Raw genomic sequence first — 15,563 nt, 5'->3', positions numbered from 1 at the left:
TCGCGGCGCTATGACGTATGCGGCCGACAAATTCGACCTTCGGAGGACCCGTCCTGCCGTTTTGGACACAGCCTATTTTGCAAGGTTTAAAACTGACTATGGCATTGTTTAAAACCGCATCCAAAATATTAAAACTATACAACGGAATAAAAAAAGTAAATAAACATTTCTTATTAAAAAAAAGGTTTAACACAACAAGAACATATATTATTCATGCTTTGTTTCAGGACCAGGACTGCTGCTCTTAGGCCACGGAGGCAATGAAAAATGTGGAAAATCTTTTTTTTTTCACACAACCCTTTGGTATTAACATATTTGTCTTTATTTTCATCTGAAAAAGATCTATGAATAATAGTTGAAAAAAACTTCAGCATCTTAACAAAAAGCCAGAAAATCCCATTAAATCCGGCTTGTTTTTAAACCAAACCGGTCAATCGCCAGCAATTAGGTTTAATTGTTTACAGCTGGATAGACTAAGATTTGTGGTTTCGCAACAACGGAACTACCCTAGTTGGTTTTCTGACAGAACTTATATAATATATTTATGCCTCAGCAGTAGCAGACAGGTTAAAAAAAGTTTAAAGTTAACTGCGCACGCTGACATCAGTACTCCGAGCCGGTAGGTGGCGATATATGATGTCAGTGAGTGTAAACGAGCCTGAGCATGCGCAGTTCTTTGACGTTAAACAACAACAAACTTGGCTAATTATTTACTCGTTTGTGGTGGAGCTCGAAGGGCTTCACTGCAGGTGAAAAGTTGAAGCAACGAAAACTGAAATTGTAACAAGAGTTAAATCATTTTGAAAGCGGAAGGAGGGAGTTCGTGGTGGTGTCAGCTGACAAGTGTCTGGTTTCGAAACAACTTCAACTTCTGCTCATTTTAGCGTCTGGGAGAAAAGCTTTGGGCCGACCTGTGCCAGGTGTTCAGGTAATGATATATTTTCACAAAACGTTTTATTTATTATTATTATTATTTTACCTCTTTTTCTTTTACGTTTTATTTATTTATTTTTTGTTAAAATATTTTACATGTCCAGCACTCAGTAAATATTTTTAAACCGTCCCTTATTTCGATATAGTTTGTTATTGTGGGGTCCGACTTTCTGCTGAGCTGACAGGCCACCTTCAGTAGCTGAAGTGTATAAAAGCCATGATATCAAGGAACAGGAATAATCCGGCTTAGACCTGGCAGATATCCCATTTTCAGTTGACCAACTTGGCTAATAACCTTTTTGGGGGGAGTCACTGGAACTATAATACATTTTATGTTTCAAACAGTGTACTATTTTTTAATAGAATCAGTTAGGGATAATTTGTAACAGGCTTGTGGTTAAAAAAGCGTAAAAATCTTACTTAAAGTAGCTTCCTAGTGACAGACTTAACAATGAACAACATAAAAATAAAAAATATATTTCTGTCTAAATAGYCAGGGACTGGACTTAAAATGAGTGAAAAAGCAACCAAATATCTAAAGAAACTTTGAACCATCACTTAAGACTTTTTGTAATCTATATTATGAGGGATGAAGACTTTTGCACAGCACAATACATATTGCTTTAAAAAATAAATTAAAAAACATCAAAAGCCATTGTTGTAGGCTAAAACTTTCCACTTTTGTCTGAATATAGAAAATGATTATCTTCCTAACAAACGCCATTGTGTTGTATACTCAGGTAAAAAATGGAGTGTGGTGGAGAAGAGAACACAGAAGAAAGTAAATCTGAGGTAGTTCCTCAAACTCAGCCAGTGTGCCGCTTCTTTTCTCAAGGACGACGTTGCAWCTATGGCAATAAGTGTAAATTTTTACACGTGAGAGATGAGAGCAAAGCTGATGGGATGTCCGGCCAGTCGGATGCTGCACCGTCACACTCACTAAGTCAACATGAGGGGTACAGGCCCTTGTTTACCCATAACCCCAGGTTTGCCCCCGCAGCTGTCCACCGCCCCTGTCGCTACTTTCTCTCAGGGTGCTGCACGATGGAGGAGAATTGTCGCTTCTGGCATCCACCACATTTACTTCCGGTGGATGGCATGCCTGTTTTTGGAAATCCATCTAAAGCTCCAGCAAGCTTTCCCCCAGCGTCCCGTCCTGGTGGCCTCCAGGAGGTGAAGCTTTGCGACATGACTGAGGACACAGCCAAGAAGCTGAGAGACACTGAAATCCAACAGCTGAAGAAGCGTTTCCCCAAAGATCAGCTGATCATTCAGGAAAGAAGTGATGGAAAAGTGACGTATTACAGGGTGTCTGTAGAAGCTACAGATCCAGACTGGGTAATTGTTTCCCCCCTCCTTTTACTTATTGTTTTTCACTGAGAACATGGGCTTTTGATGTCATTCTTTACTGAATAAGCTGACATTAGCTGCAACGTGGAATTTAAATTCAAACTTGTTTTGTAAAGGGAACTTTATATTTTACAGCCTTTTGATCTGAAAGAAGTTGATATAATGGTCAGCTTCCCAGATGATTATCCTCTAGAGGTAAAGAACTGCCTTTATTTCTTAATAATACTATAAGTGTTGAATGGTTGACTTGGAAATAACTTTCTTTTTTTCATCGCCTTGTTTTGTGCCACTCAGATTTTCACATTAGATATACCACTGGATCAAGATCTACCACCAGTTATGGCAAAGTAAAAATGTTCACTTTTATTTTCACATTTACTAATTAGCATTCTCTGCAAAAGCAGTGTTTACAGACATTTCTATAAACCTTTGGTAATGCAGGCATGTGCAGCAAGCATCCACTGAGTGGCTTCAAGCTAAACACGCTACTAATCAGTTGCTGGGAAAGGTGGAGCTACTTTTCCGGCCTTTTCTTCGCTGGCTGGATCGGAGTTTGGAGAGGCTGTTTACTGAAGGAGCCCGACAGGTGAGCTTGTGAAACGTGTTCTGTTTTTACATTTAAAGATATTAGAATACTCAGAGAAAAGGAATTTAATCATTTGAATCTTGTTTGAGGTCAAAGCTACAAGCCAGTTATGGCTTCTGCATAACTTTTAAAAAGGAATTCAATTACTGAATTAGGTGTTTTGGAGCAGGGAAACGAGAAAACATGCAGGATAGCATAGAGGACCAGGACGGGACCCCGCTGATCTAAAACGTAGCATCTTTTTGGCTTGAATTTGTGTGGGTGTCAAAGCTGTGCCACGGAGTACCACAAGGTTCATTGTTAGGACCTCTTCCTCTTTGAAATATTCACCACCTCCTTAGCCCTTAGCGTCCTAGCTCATTAGCTTCTATGATTTCATATATTCAGTTTAGGGAGATGAGGCCAACTGTACCTGTCAAAATTGTATTTTTTTTCTCAATTTAATATAAAACTGATTTCAAATAACTTGTAAATTTAAAATTTATTTTTCAGTGCAACAAAACAAATTAATTTTAAAGGTAAAAGATAAAAATACTTGTTCTCTTACATGCTGCAGTGCTTCASCTACCATTAATGGGCATCACCCCAACACGAGGGTGTATGCCTGGTTCCCGAGCTGTTGGCTTTGAGTAAATGCGGCCCCTGGAGCAAYTTAGTTGAATAGCCCTGCTTTAGGGACACTGTTATTTTCTAAGACAGAATCTGTAGGTTGTTTTTTAAAATTTCCTTTTAGAACAGTTTGAAACAATACAAACAAGAACAAAGCTCAGTACAACATAKATATGCACATTAGTTAGAAGTTAATTACATGTAGTCCTTCACAAGATTATTTTATCTAAAAGGTATTTATGATAATAATAATATAATAATAATGAGTTTGTAATTGAGCTAGGTTGTTACAGTTTAAATACATTCACAAACTGCAAATACCTTCTAGCATAAGACATAGAATGAACCCTAACTAAAATAACTGTTTTCTCTTCTCCAGTTAAAAAAAGACATTGATTTGGAAAAGTCTGGACTGCAGTTCATCTCATACCAAGAGCTCCAGGTGGCAGCAAGTGAAAGCTCTGATCCTGCCTCCAGTGATGCAGCTGCAGACGAGGACACCGGCAACACGGAGGAAATTCCGGAYGACGGGTCGGGGAAGAGGGACACTTCAGCGCAGCAGGAGACACCAGGCTGCGACGAAGGTGAGCAGGAGGTGGAGGCGAGTCAGCTGGTGGAGAACATCAAGATCAGTGATCCTCGCAGAGGCACGGAGGTGAAGCTGCTGGGGCTGAGGCTGGGAGAAAACACAGCCACTGTGGTGGCACAACAGATCACCGTTTGCCTGCAGTGTAACAGGTAACAAACATAAACGTTTTTTTTTTCAGTCTAAACCTCAGCTGTAAACTTGGCTCATTGATACTATCTACAGGTGTAAGGTGACTGCAGATCTGATGCTCACTGGAAGGACTTCCTGCACGGCTCAGTGTGAGAAATGTAATGCAGACATCAGTGCTGCCTTCAGRCCCTGCATGCTCCACCATTACAGTGACGTCCTGGGATATTTGGACCTTCACAATGCTACACCTGCTGACCTCGTACTTCAGGATTGTGACCTCACTGTGGGGTGCCTCGGCTGCTCTCAGGAGGTCCCTGTGCAGGTGATGAATATTGTGAAAGGCCGAAAAATGCACCGCTTACATGTGACCTGTGAATTAACTCATCTTGTTTTTTATCAGAACGTTTTCTACGGGCAAACAAAGGAGTTTAACTGTGAAGAGTGTCACGGCAAACTCAGCATCCTGGCTGAGAGCACAAGATTTCAGTATATCCAGCCTCGTTCCTCGAACAAATTAGGTCAGCGCGCACTTAACGTTTGTTTCTGAAGGGATAAGAGTTAAGACCTTACAACAAAGAAATTGTTCCATTTGGCTTTCTAGTAAAAATTTCATAACATTATTCAATAAGCTGCTTAGTGTTACACAAACTTAGAGCATTAGCACATAATTAAGCTGCGCTTTGTTTTCTGTATGTAAACAAAACAAGCAGGTAATTAGATTTGATTACCTCTCTGTTTTTGTGCAGGTTCAACAACTTGTAATTACAAATCAATAAGAGATCCAGCTGTGCAGAAAGGAAAGCCACTGCCAGACAAAGGAGCGTGCAAACATTACAAACAAAGTCATCGCTGGCTGAGGTATCATCCTCGCTGAGGCTTTTCTCTTTTTAAAATTGCTCACTTTGTTGCTTTTTGAGCAGAACTTTGCTTTAAAATTCCTAGATTTCCCTGCTGTGGGCGGGCTTACGCCTGTGATGTTTGCCATGACGAGAACCAGGATCACCCCATGGAGCTGGCCACCAGGATGATTTGTGGATTTTGCGCCAAAGAACAGGTGGAGTAAAGACTGAAAATCACCACCAAAACTAGAGCAAAGTACAATAAAGGGGTAAAACACTTCAGATTTCAAAGACTTTGAATGTAATCTACTTTGTGTTTACTCCTGCAGCCTTATAACAATGGAAAGCCTTGCATTAGCTGTGGGAGCATGATGACGAGGGGCACCCGCACCAGTCACTGGGAGGGAGGACTGGGATGTAGAAACAAGGCAAAAATGAGCAGGTACACACATGACATCAGTTTTCTGTAAGCATTACTGATTCAAAAAATACACTTTTATGAACAAATACTCATTTATTTATTTTCTCTGTTTTTAGAAACGATCGACAAAAGTATAGCAACACCAACAAAACGGTTTCAAGGAAGGCAGCCAGTGAGAAGAAGTAACGGTTGATGAAGAGCTTTGTTGTAAAAAAAAAAAAAAAAGAGCAATGATTTCAAAACTTATGGTAATTTTTATGACAATCTCTTCCCACAATAAAACTTAATTTGATCACTCATTATTCAAGTTATTCATACTGTAGTTTAATATTTAGTCCCACTTTAATTTCATTCAGTAACTCCACAGCTGTAAGGCAGAATTTAACTTTAGTCTTTGTGAATAAAGACATCATTCAGATCAGATTTGCTTTGTCATTCAAACGTAACATTAGAGATGCAATGAAGAATGAAATGCAATTAAGATCACCCATTCAAGAAAAACATGGTTGATCTCATATAATCAACTCTGAAATACCGAGATAAATTATTTCTTTTAAGGTAGTAATTAGTCTACAGTCATAATAATAAAAGTTTTTGCTTTTGTAATTAGGTTTTGAACAAAATTCCAATTTGTATTTATAATGTTGAAATGAAAATATAATGTTGTATAAAGACAATAAATGCATTGAAACCATGATTTTAACCTGACTGAAGGTTTGATTCTATATAAAAGTATGGAGCTACATAAAAGGCTCATTTATAAAATGAACACACTATAAACAAATGAGAGCATAGTCTGTACTATTCAATAGGAAAGCATAATTCAAGATTTTAAAGTGCCTGTCGCATCAAATTTTTGTAATGAACATGAATGCGTTTTTGGAAAGATAACACTGATAAAATATTGTAAAAATAATTTCATATTACTGAGATGAACAGTTGTTGAGATTCACATGTAGAGTAACAGGAAGTGATGTCAAAGGGGAATGTCTGAACATGAACTTGAACAGAGCATTGCTACAATGGCTAATAACACAAACTGTAGAGAAGACTCTGATGTTTCCTTAGATTATTTTGAGTCATTATCAAAGAGAGATGAAAATGAGTTCAAATAATATATTTTTTTAAAAACAAAGACCAGAATTTTATTTCTTAAAGTGTTCCCCTTTGATCATGTCACTTCCTGTTTCATKTTGGCTGAGCCAAATTCAAAAGAAAATATGCCAGTTATGTGACACAAAATCCTGTGTATTCTGCCAAGATTCCTAAATATAAAGATGCTTTCTTTGACTTTTTGTATTTGAAGGATAGGCATGTCACTTATATGTAAGACATGGTAAATGGTAAATGGACTGTACTCATATACCGCTTTTCTATCCATCCAGGACACTCAAAGCGCTTCACACCCATTTACCCATTCACACAGCACTTTATTARGTCTCTACAAAGCTAACATGTACAATCACTGTGGAGACTAATCAGTGCCAATCACATTCATACACTGATGGGACACACATCAGAGGCATTAGGGGTGAAGTGTCTTGCCCAAGGACACAACAACGGAGATAGCTGGACGGGGGATCAAACCGGTGACCTTCCGGTTCCAGGACGACCCCTAACCACTTTGCCACAGCCGCCYGGTGGTGGTGGTAGTATCATGGTTTCCAGCTCTGTACAACTTGTTTGCTGTGGCTTCAAACTAGTTACTAAAAATTGTCTCCTTTGCTGCTTCAGATCGACTTCACTGGTGAACGTGAACCTAACCTGGAATGAATCGAGGAGCTTTAAATTCTCAGATCTGCTGATTTGGCTCCTTGTTGACATTGGTGCATTAAACAAATTGTGTCTCCAAGCAGACAAGTCGTTCTGCCAAAAAGGGATAAATTCCTGTTTTAGATTAATGAAATCAAAGTCTGGACCTTAATCTGAGAGAAATAGAAAGCAAGCCGCGCATTTCAGGAAACTCATCAATATGAACTCAAGAGTTCAAGCTGTACTTTGTGGAGGATTGTGCTAATTTCCTCCAGTCTGGTAAATGGTATGGATTGTATCAAAAAGAAAAATAAGTAGGTCCTCTGGACGGGTTCTTTAATGAAACGCTTCATCTCTCCTCCGAGAGACTTCTTCAGTCTGAGGAGTTTCAGGTGAACTCAACCTGCCTCCACATGGTGGACAAACAGGTTAGTCACATTCTAAAGAGGACCATCAGCCCAATGATAGGTTGTTAGTGCCTTGATTAGCTCTATTGTTCATAGGGGGTCATGTGCTCCATCACCTGACTATCGTTGGGGCCCTGATTCACACCTTTTGCTCACAGGGGGCTGAGTCATACTTGCAATAACAACATTGGAGGGGGACAACTGGACACGAAGSCCTCCACCTCTGTTTAATGGTGGACGGTTTTTCTTCACAAAGATGGCTTCCTTTACTCCTCTCTCAAACCAACGTTGCTCTCTATCAAGGATGAGAACATCATCCCTGAAAGAGTGACCGCTGGCCTGTAGATCAGTGTAAACTGCAGAGTCCTGGCCTGATGATGTTGCTCGTCTGTGCTGGCTCATTCTTTTGAACAGTGGCTGTTTTGTTTCCCCGATGTACAGTATAACTGATCACAGTTCTCCTGACACTTAACCCAGGTGTCATCAACATACCTTAACCAATGGCTCGGTGGTCTCCCTGTAAAGGACATCAAAGCTCTCTTTTCCAACTCCTCCATGTACAGGTTTGCAACAATAGGGGAAAATGGGGAGCCCATAGCGTACCCATGTTTCTGACTATAGTATTGCCCCCATATGTGAAGTAGGTTGACTCCAGGCACAGTTTCAGGAGTTGGCCCAGTTGTTCTGTGGAAAGAGTGGTTCTGCTGCTAAGAGTGGTGTCTGATTTTAATCTTACACAGACCACATCCACTGCCTTATCAACAGGAACGCACATAAAGAGTGATGTGTCATCAAAGGAGACCATAGTTTCATCCGTCTCCATGATGACATCCCTCACCTTGTTCACAAAGTCCATGGTGTTCTGTATGTGATGAGCTGAAATGCCAACTAATGGACCAAGTACTGATGCTAGATATTTGAAAACATTGTAAGTGACAGAGTTAATCATGCTAACAGTAGGTCTTATTGGTACATCCTGTTTGGGAATTTTGAGACTAGGAGCGGCCTCACCTGGGTACAGTATGTGGTACAGAAAGTAGTTAATAACCTCTTCAGCATGTGACTAACCTGTTTGTCCACTTTGTGGAGGCATTGCTTATAGGGCTGAAACTCCTCAGACTGGAGAAATCTCTCGGAGGAGAGACGAAACGTTTCACTAAAGAAAAACCCATCCAGAGGACTTACTTATTTTTCTTTTTGATTTTTCTACCTGGATTACTGAGATGCATCAGGATGGTATGGATTGTACTTATAGCTGATCCATACTGTGATGGGACACATCAGAGGCAATGAAGGGTTAAGTATCTTGCCTAGGAACACTTCAGTAAGAATAGAGGTGGAATTGAACCCCCAACTCTCTCACTGGAGGACAACAGCCACTTTGAAATAGTTTGACCTGTTCTGCAACCCTGCAGATGATTTAGATAATAAATTGCAAGACTTAAAATTGAAACTTACATCGATCAACTTTATCTCAAGCGTATTGCTTTGCGTCCAGTTCGCCTGCTGGATTGCTAATCTTGTGTACAGTATGTTCGTTTTCATACACTCAAATGCAGGTTGGAGAAAATCTGCTGATCTTTTTTGACTCAGAGCAAAGTCCCTTCATAACTCCTCTGTATAAAACTGGACTCAGTCTCGGTCAGCAGTGGCACCGCACCAAGATGCTGAACGTCAGTGAGCTGGCTCTGCCGTCTCAGGGCTTCAGGCCATCGGACCGTCTCCTGCAGCCACTATGGGATCACTTGTGTCTTCACCACCGGTCTCTCATCTCGTCTCCCTTTTTCATCATCATACTCGCCTTTTTCAGCTACTGCTTCTTCAGTGTACCCTTTGCTGTTTTGGACCTTCTGGGAGAAAGGGTCCCTTTATTCCACAAGTACAAGATCCAACCAGACAGGCAGCCGACACTGAGGATGATGGTTAAAAGCTTCATGACGGCTTTATTTAACCATATTTTCTTCGTTCTACCAGCTGTAATAATCAGCACGTTCTTTCTGCCGCAACCAATACTTCCAAGGGAGGCTCCAACCTTGTTTGAGCTAGTCACCGAATCACTGGCTTCTCTTCTCCTTTTTGACACTCAGTACTTCATCTGGCACTACATCCACCATAAGAATTCCCAGCTTTACCGCTGGGTTCATGCGGTCCACCATGAGTACATGGCGCCATTCTCATGGTCTACAGAGGAGCTCAGCATCCCAGAACTGATGACTGTGGGATTCTGGAGCAACATGGACCCGGTGTTTTTAAAGTGCCATCCACTSAGCATTTGGTGCATGATGGTTTTCAGCCTCTGGATGTCCGTGGAGGACCACATAGGCTATGACCTGCCGTGGGCCCTGAACCACCTGGTGCCCTTCGGTCTGCTGGGGGGTGCACCGGCTCACGACATGCACCACCAGAAGCCAAGCAGCAACTACGCCCCGTTCTTCAGACACTGGGATCGAATCTTTGGCAYGGCTGTCCCTTTGAAGAAAAAACCTAGAACAAAATAGGAAAAATATTGTCTTGTATGTTAATCGTGTTTGTATTTTTTTACTGAAGATTTAAAAAACTTCAAACTTTAAACACTCATCTGTCCTATTGGGTATTTCCAAGCTGCAAAAGGTAGCATGACCATGTTGCGCAAGACCTGATCATCCGTTCTCCCCCATGTTTATGTGTGTGTAAAAAGAATGGTTGTTTTTAACTGCAAGTTCTTAGTCTGTGAATGTTCACTGACAATAAAACTGATTCTGAATAAAGGGTTGTCTAATTAAATCTATGAAGGTTTGGAGAATTGCCCTTGTACAGTCTTTGATGTGAAAAATATTTTTTTGAATAAATATATATTTGAAATACCAGTGACTGTAGTAGTTTTTAACTTCACGTTTAGCTGTTTGTGCACACAGTTGCACTTCAATCAACATCTTGCAGAGAACCTCTKAAACTTGTAAGCTCATCAAAATAAGAGTCCTGCTTCTCAATCCTCTTATACAATACAAAGACTTGGAAAGTGCTTTAGTCACCAACATTTTACTACTTCTAAGAAAGATTTTTGATTAAAATATTTTTAAAAAATGGCAAAAGCTTAATATTCTAGTTGTACATTTTCATTTGGATCTTGGAACATCTAAGTCTTAAGGCAATGTCACAGAACATTTTACAATTCATGCCATTTTATGAAAGGTCCCCATTTGGGATTTGATCTGGCAACCTCCTTGCTGAGAGGCAACAGCTCTACTGAGCAACCGTGCTGCTTGTTATTGTGAAAGCACAAGAAAACGTTTGCAAAGTTTTACCTAAGGTATCAGTCGTCTGCTTAACTGGTCATTTATTTTGTAATATATCCTTTAAAAATCAATGYGGAAATCATCGGTAGACGTTTCTGAACACATTTAAATATATTTATTTGACAAACTACAAAAACATAGGAATTCAATGAAGACTCTTATTTAAATACTGAACAAACATGTTGGCAATTTGTCCTGTGTTTTCTGTCGGGTGCATCTTGCTGTAGCTGATGAACTGGCGCCGAAGTTTCCGCAGTTCTGCCATGTTGATGCTCCGGCTGAGCTCCACGTTTCACTTCAGGTTAAGGACATTAAGCTGTTAATAGARGATCTTTAGCATAATATTTCATAAGGAACAGAGTCAAGATTACGGCTTTTCATTTAGGGCTTTAAGGCACACGAAAGAGTGCATCTGATGATTTATATTAAAATGACACATCCCTCAATGAAGGCTACGTGCTTTGAAGTTAGCTCTGCTCAAACAAACATGTTCAAAGGAGAGAAAATAACATCAAAGAATTTGCTTTTGCTACCATGATGTTTATTTGCCTTCTTGCATCATATCCCATATCATTTCATCACAGCTGAGACCTTCACCTTTGCTGTCCTGTCATGTTGTACCTTTAATTCTRATCTTTTTATGACTTCCTGGAAGCCTTTCATGTCGAGGCCTTTGCCTCCCGACTGTGAGCAAACGTGACTTTCTTTAGCAGATGAGGAAAAATTAATTCATGGCTCAGTCACTATCTGAGGGAGACCAAGCCTTCGTGGAATTATAATCTCACAAGAAAACTGATATGCTAAGGTAGCATTAAAGCTGTGACTAATTATTAACAGGAGGATAATTATTTATGCTTATGAAAGGATATCTTTTCTGTTGCTCCTGGAACTGAGATGAGATCCCCGGGAATGCTCGTCTTCTGGGCATTAAAAATTGCCTGAAAGATATTTTATAATGTTTATTAAAACTAACAATCTGAAAAGTGAAGCACAAGGACAGAGAAATACAACTAAACCAGTCTAAAAAACAGTTAATTCTCAATCTATTATTATTCAATTATTAATTACAAGAAAGACACCGGTGGAAAATGTTCAATCACAAAGTAGGCATTTTTTCTACTGGGTCACAGCAATTAACAGACAGATCAAAAACAAACAAAAAAAAAAAAAACAAGAAATATTTGTAAGCTTGTTGTTGTAATGCCTGCTATACATCATAGAGTCAGTCAAAGGCACAAACACACTGCCTGGCTAAAAAAACAAAAAGGTCACTCACTAATATTTCGTTGGACCACCTTTAGTTTTGATTTTGGCATGCACTCACTGTGGCATCTTTTATTTCCTGTCCAGAGTTTTAATTTTGATGTCTCACATAACAGCACTATGAATGATGGGTGCTTCACTTCCGCCGCCTCCATCCCTCTGGAATAGAGTAAATCTGAACTCATTCTTCCTTGCAAATTTCTTAAACGGATTTTAGTCGTTTCAGCAATCTCCTTAGATATTTTTCTCTGATTACTGCCAATAATCTGACCCTTCTGAAACAGATTAACATCCTTTCCATGACCACATCTTTCAGCATGGTTGTTTAGCATATTAGAAGCTACTCACTGCATTAGCTACAGTTAAACAACCTGTTGCCAGCTGAAACATAATCACTCATGCAGTAATTATCCGGTGGAGGGCTCTTACTATTTGCTTAGTTTAATCCAGGTGATGACCTTTTTTTTGGCCGGGCAGTGCATTTTTCTAACCAACCCCCTCAAAATAAAACAAAACAACAAMAAAAATTGGAGTCTTGAACTCTGGATATCCCTGTGTTAATCTTTTTTTAATCAGATTACAAAGACAGCAGGAAATCTGACTAATTAAACAGATATAAACACACAAATACTCACCATTAACACGTCTTGTGTGAGTTTGTCCAACTCGTACAAGAAGTTTGCAGAAGACAGAGGTTGCTGTGGGGGACATAATGGTAAATGAAACATTACGAATCTGGAATCACGAGGTTTAACAAAGCTACTTTTTTTTCTGCATGACACAATTTTGTGTACTAAACATAATTTTCCTGTAATAAAATGAGTGAAGTTCCTTACGCTCTGAGTAGACTGGTTCTGTGGGGGAGCTTTTCTTTTGAAAAGTGCGTCCGAAATTGCTTCAAGCGGAAGCTGGTCGTCCTTCAGTACGGTGAAGAGAGGACTGTCCCATCGGTTCCTGGAGTCCGGCGCTTCAAACCTCYGGATTAGTGCATCAAAGCTTCAAAACAAGGCGAATAAAAACAAAATTTACTTTGACAACCATAAAAATGATGAATGATTTCGCATAGGCGTTTCCCACTCACGTGTCCTGGTTGTACTGCTCAGTAGTTTCTCTGTTTTTGTTCCATTCCGAGCTCTCTTCATCTGAGGTCAAACAGTACACCTTCATCAAAACACAGAATAATATTTAACCTGTGGCAGCAGTACTGTTCATTTCAATTTAAAATTATTATCTCCTGACTAACCAGACAGTGTGGTGTCTGTGCATGCTTGATGAGACAGAAGAGTTCATAGCGGTACCCTGTGGGACATTTTAAAAAGGTAAATAAAAGTGTTTGATAAAAAAGAACAAGCAGATTTTGCTTAAAAATTACCTTTAATGTAATTTAATGAATCCAGAATAACAATGTTGTCCTTGTTGACCTTCCTGAGGGAGAAAATAATCAGGAAAATAAATATGTAACATTATTATTATATCTAACTGTACTGACGCAGTAAAAACCCACCTCTCTACATCAGCTTTCAGAGATGATCTGACATTTTTTTCCTTTTGAGAATCTGCAATGTATCCAAAAAGGCACAGACAGAAGGAAAGTTCAGGGTTTTGATAGAGAAAATAATTTTAAAGCAATATCCAATTGATAGGCATCAGTATCCTTAAATCTGGCTTGGATGATCTCAAGCAAAATCACAAGTCAGGCTAAGACCACATAATTGTTTTAGCTCAACATTTGTAACATGGAAATAAATTTAGTCAATTTGTGTGGCTGTCCTTTTGAAGCCAATAATGAAAGCTTAATTAAAAGCAGTCATGTGACTTATGAGATATTTTGCTGACAAACAGCTTTGACGCCTAATAGCTTTAAGTCTGAGCAACAAGACCAAATTTTAGCTCACTATGCAAAACTAAGTGATTTCCAGTATTTTTTCTGCAGTTTCAGTTCAGTTGGATGTAGCAGCCATCTTTAATCTGGCTGACCCCAAAAGTGAATCAGTTGTAGATGCACATCCAAAGATTATTTCCCCGGGTTTCATTAAAGTACGCTCAGTGATTCCCGAGATAGTTTGCTAACAAGACACATCGGCAACTAAGTTAGCATAAAGCTAACAGGACCACAGAATGACAGGTAAGCTAGCTGAACTCGCCTGAGTAAACAGTGTTTCTATCAACGCCGAGGACTCCGTCTCCAACAACATGAACCTGTCGCTCAGTGTTCTTCTCAAAGTGCGCCWTCAGCTCCTCTCCCCTCCGTGTTTTACCACTACACGGGTACCCACACATTACTATTAGGGGCATAGCTAAAGTAGTTTCAGCCTCTATCCTGAACCGCCGCGCGAGTAGCAGCACGTTGCTACTTTCACCCGGAATTTATATGTAGAGCGACCACCAGGTGGCGCCAAAGACACCTAAATGAAACAAAACGCTTCATTACAGCTTCTTTGCAAATTTTTTATTAATAAATCAAGAGCATATATGATAAATGACAAAAAGTAAGAGTGCTGAGAGGGTATCACTCATGTTAAACCATATCTGAAGAAAAAATTATTTATGTTACAAATTTGTAGTCGTTTTTTTTAAATAAAACGTCATCAGCAGGATGATGATAAGTATGGTGCTCCTTAAACAGGATCTCCCCCTTCTCTACAAAAACAGGAAACATAAAATTAGATTTGTTGTAATAATAATAATAATAATAATAATAATAATAATAATAATAATAATAATAATAAACTGACCTGTTTATTGTCTTCTCCTCTGTATGCTTGGCTCTTTTCAACATCTGGATGAGTATTTCCTGCAGGCTTTCCTCTCCCTGAACAATATTCTTACCACCGTCAGAGGGCATATCTCTTTGTTCAAAGGCAGACTCCATCAAGGAGCTTTCCCCAACACTTTTCTTCCCCATAAAATGTCCTGTTTGAACAAACGATAAGACTTTCGTGATACAAAATGTTAAATTTACATTATCAAATAAATATATAAAAAAACAAAGTTTTGCCACTTATTGCGTTAAATTTCCTACCTGTTGCCCAAAGGTTCCCTCTGGGGTTCACCTTGAGTTTGGAAATTTTATTTCTCAGTTCAGTCAAGTCGAGCATCATCGAAGTTGTCACGGCGATGTACGAGACGAGGATGAAAGAAGACAGGAATCCTCTTCTGCAGATCTTTGTCATAGTGCTTCGTCTTTAATTTGCCAGTCAATTAAAACCTCTGCAGCTCTCTTATCAAAGGGGAGAGGTTTTTATATTGGAAGAGGCTGTGCTAAATATTCTAATGAGCTGAAGTCATGGTTGGTGCTTATTGGACACTGTGGTGCTGATTGAAGATACAGTGGTTTGCAAAAGTATTCATACCCCTTGAACTTTTCCATATTTTGTCACATTACAACCACAAACATAAATATATTTCAC

The 15,563-nt window shown here is 39.5% G+C and overlaps 4 protein-coding genes across 5 annotated transcripts; 2 read left to right on the top strand and 2 right to left on the bottom strand.

The window, feature by feature from the left end:
- The first annotated feature begins 663 nt into the window (after nt 1-663).
- Nucleotides 664-6,159, top strand: si:dkey-24l11.2 (uncharacterized). Of its 2 annotated transcripts, none has more exons than XM_014003567.1 (12): nt 664-928; nt 1,674-2,271; nt 2,419-2,478; nt 2,578-2,630; nt 2,725-2,869; nt 3,858-4,216; nt 4,290-4,518; nt 4,597-4,714; nt 4,943-5,054; nt 5,139-5,250; nt 5,365-5,477; nt 5,573-6,159. In XM_014003567.1, the coding sequence occupies exons 2-12, from the start codon at nt 1,681-1,683 to the stop codon at nt 5,640-5,642; spliced, it is 1,962 nt and encodes a 653-aa protein (XP_013859021.1). In that variant the 5' UTR covers nt 664-928; nt 1,674-1,680; the 3' UTR covers nt 5,643-6,159. The 2 variants fall into 2 exon arrangements, with proteins under 2 accessions (XP_013859021.1, XP_013859022.1); XM_014003568.1 differs by having other exon boundaries at nt 664-931; nt 1,676-2,271.
- A 3,009-nt stretch (nt 6,160-9,168) lies between these two features.
- ch25hl1.1 (cholesterol 25-hydroxylase like 1, tandem duplicate 1) lies at nt 9,169-10,806 on the top strand. The gene has a single exon (XM_014003437.1). The coding sequence runs from the start codon at nt 9,169-9,171 to the stop codon at nt 10,111-10,113; it is 945 nt and encodes a 314-aa protein (XP_013858891.1). The 3' UTR covers nt 10,114-10,806.
- Nucleotides 10,807-10,982: 176 nt separating this feature from the next.
- On the bottom strand, nt 10,983-14,513 carry kti12 (KTI12 chromatin associated homolog). Its single transcript, XM_014003565.1, has 9 exons — nt 14,298-14,513; nt 13,658-13,709; nt 13,526-13,578; nt 13,397-13,452; nt 13,235-13,314; nt 12,990-13,149; nt 12,789-12,851; nt 11,760-11,828; nt 10,983-11,179 (listed from the first exon to the last, which is right to left on the bottom strand). Exons 1-9 carry the CDS (start codon nt 14,446-14,448, stop codon nt 11,036-11,038), a joined length of 828 nt encoding a protein of 275 aa, XP_013859019.1. The 5' UTR covers nt 14,449-14,513; the 3' UTR covers nt 10,983-11,035.
- An 11-nt stretch (nt 14,514-14,524) lies between these two features.
- On the bottom strand, nt 14,525-15,473 carry nmba (neuromedin Ba). Its single transcript, XM_014003566.1, has 3 exons — nt 15,176-15,473; nt 14,889-15,066; nt 14,525-14,793 (listed from the first exon to the last, which is right to left on the bottom strand). The coding sequence occupies exons 1-3, from the start codon at nt 15,324-15,326 to the stop codon at nt 14,772-14,774; spliced, it is 351 nt and encodes a 116-aa protein (XP_013859020.1). The 5' UTR covers nt 15,327-15,473; the 3' UTR covers nt 14,525-14,771.
- Nucleotides 15,474-15,563: the final 90 nt, after the last annotated feature.

Source organism: Austrofundulus limnaeus, unplaced genomic scaffold (genome assembly GCF_001266775.1).
Source record: "Austrofundulus limnaeus strain Quisiro unplaced genomic scaffold, Austrofundulus_limnaeus-1.0 Scaffold19, whole genome shotgun sequence".
Lineage (NCBI taxonomy): Eukaryota > Metazoa > Chordata > Actinopteri > Cyprinodontiformes > Rivulidae > Austrofundulus > Austrofundulus limnaeus.
Note: the sequence above shows the minus strand (reverse complement) of the source record. Positions and strands in the feature narration are given on the sequence as shown.

Coding starts and splice junctions, on each gene's coding strand:
- nmba (XM_014003566.1), bottom strand. CDS start 15,326: ATGACAAAGATCTGCAGAAGAGGATTCCTGTCTTCTTTCATCCTCGTC. Junction 15,067..15,175: donor AGGGAACCTTTGGGCAACAG/GTAGGAAATTTA, acceptor TTGTTCAAACAG/GACATTTTATGGGGAAGAAA. Junction 14,794..14,888: donor GAGGAGAAGACAATAAACAG/GTCAGTTTATTA, acceptor CTGTTTTTGTAG/AGAAGGGGGAGATCCTGTTT.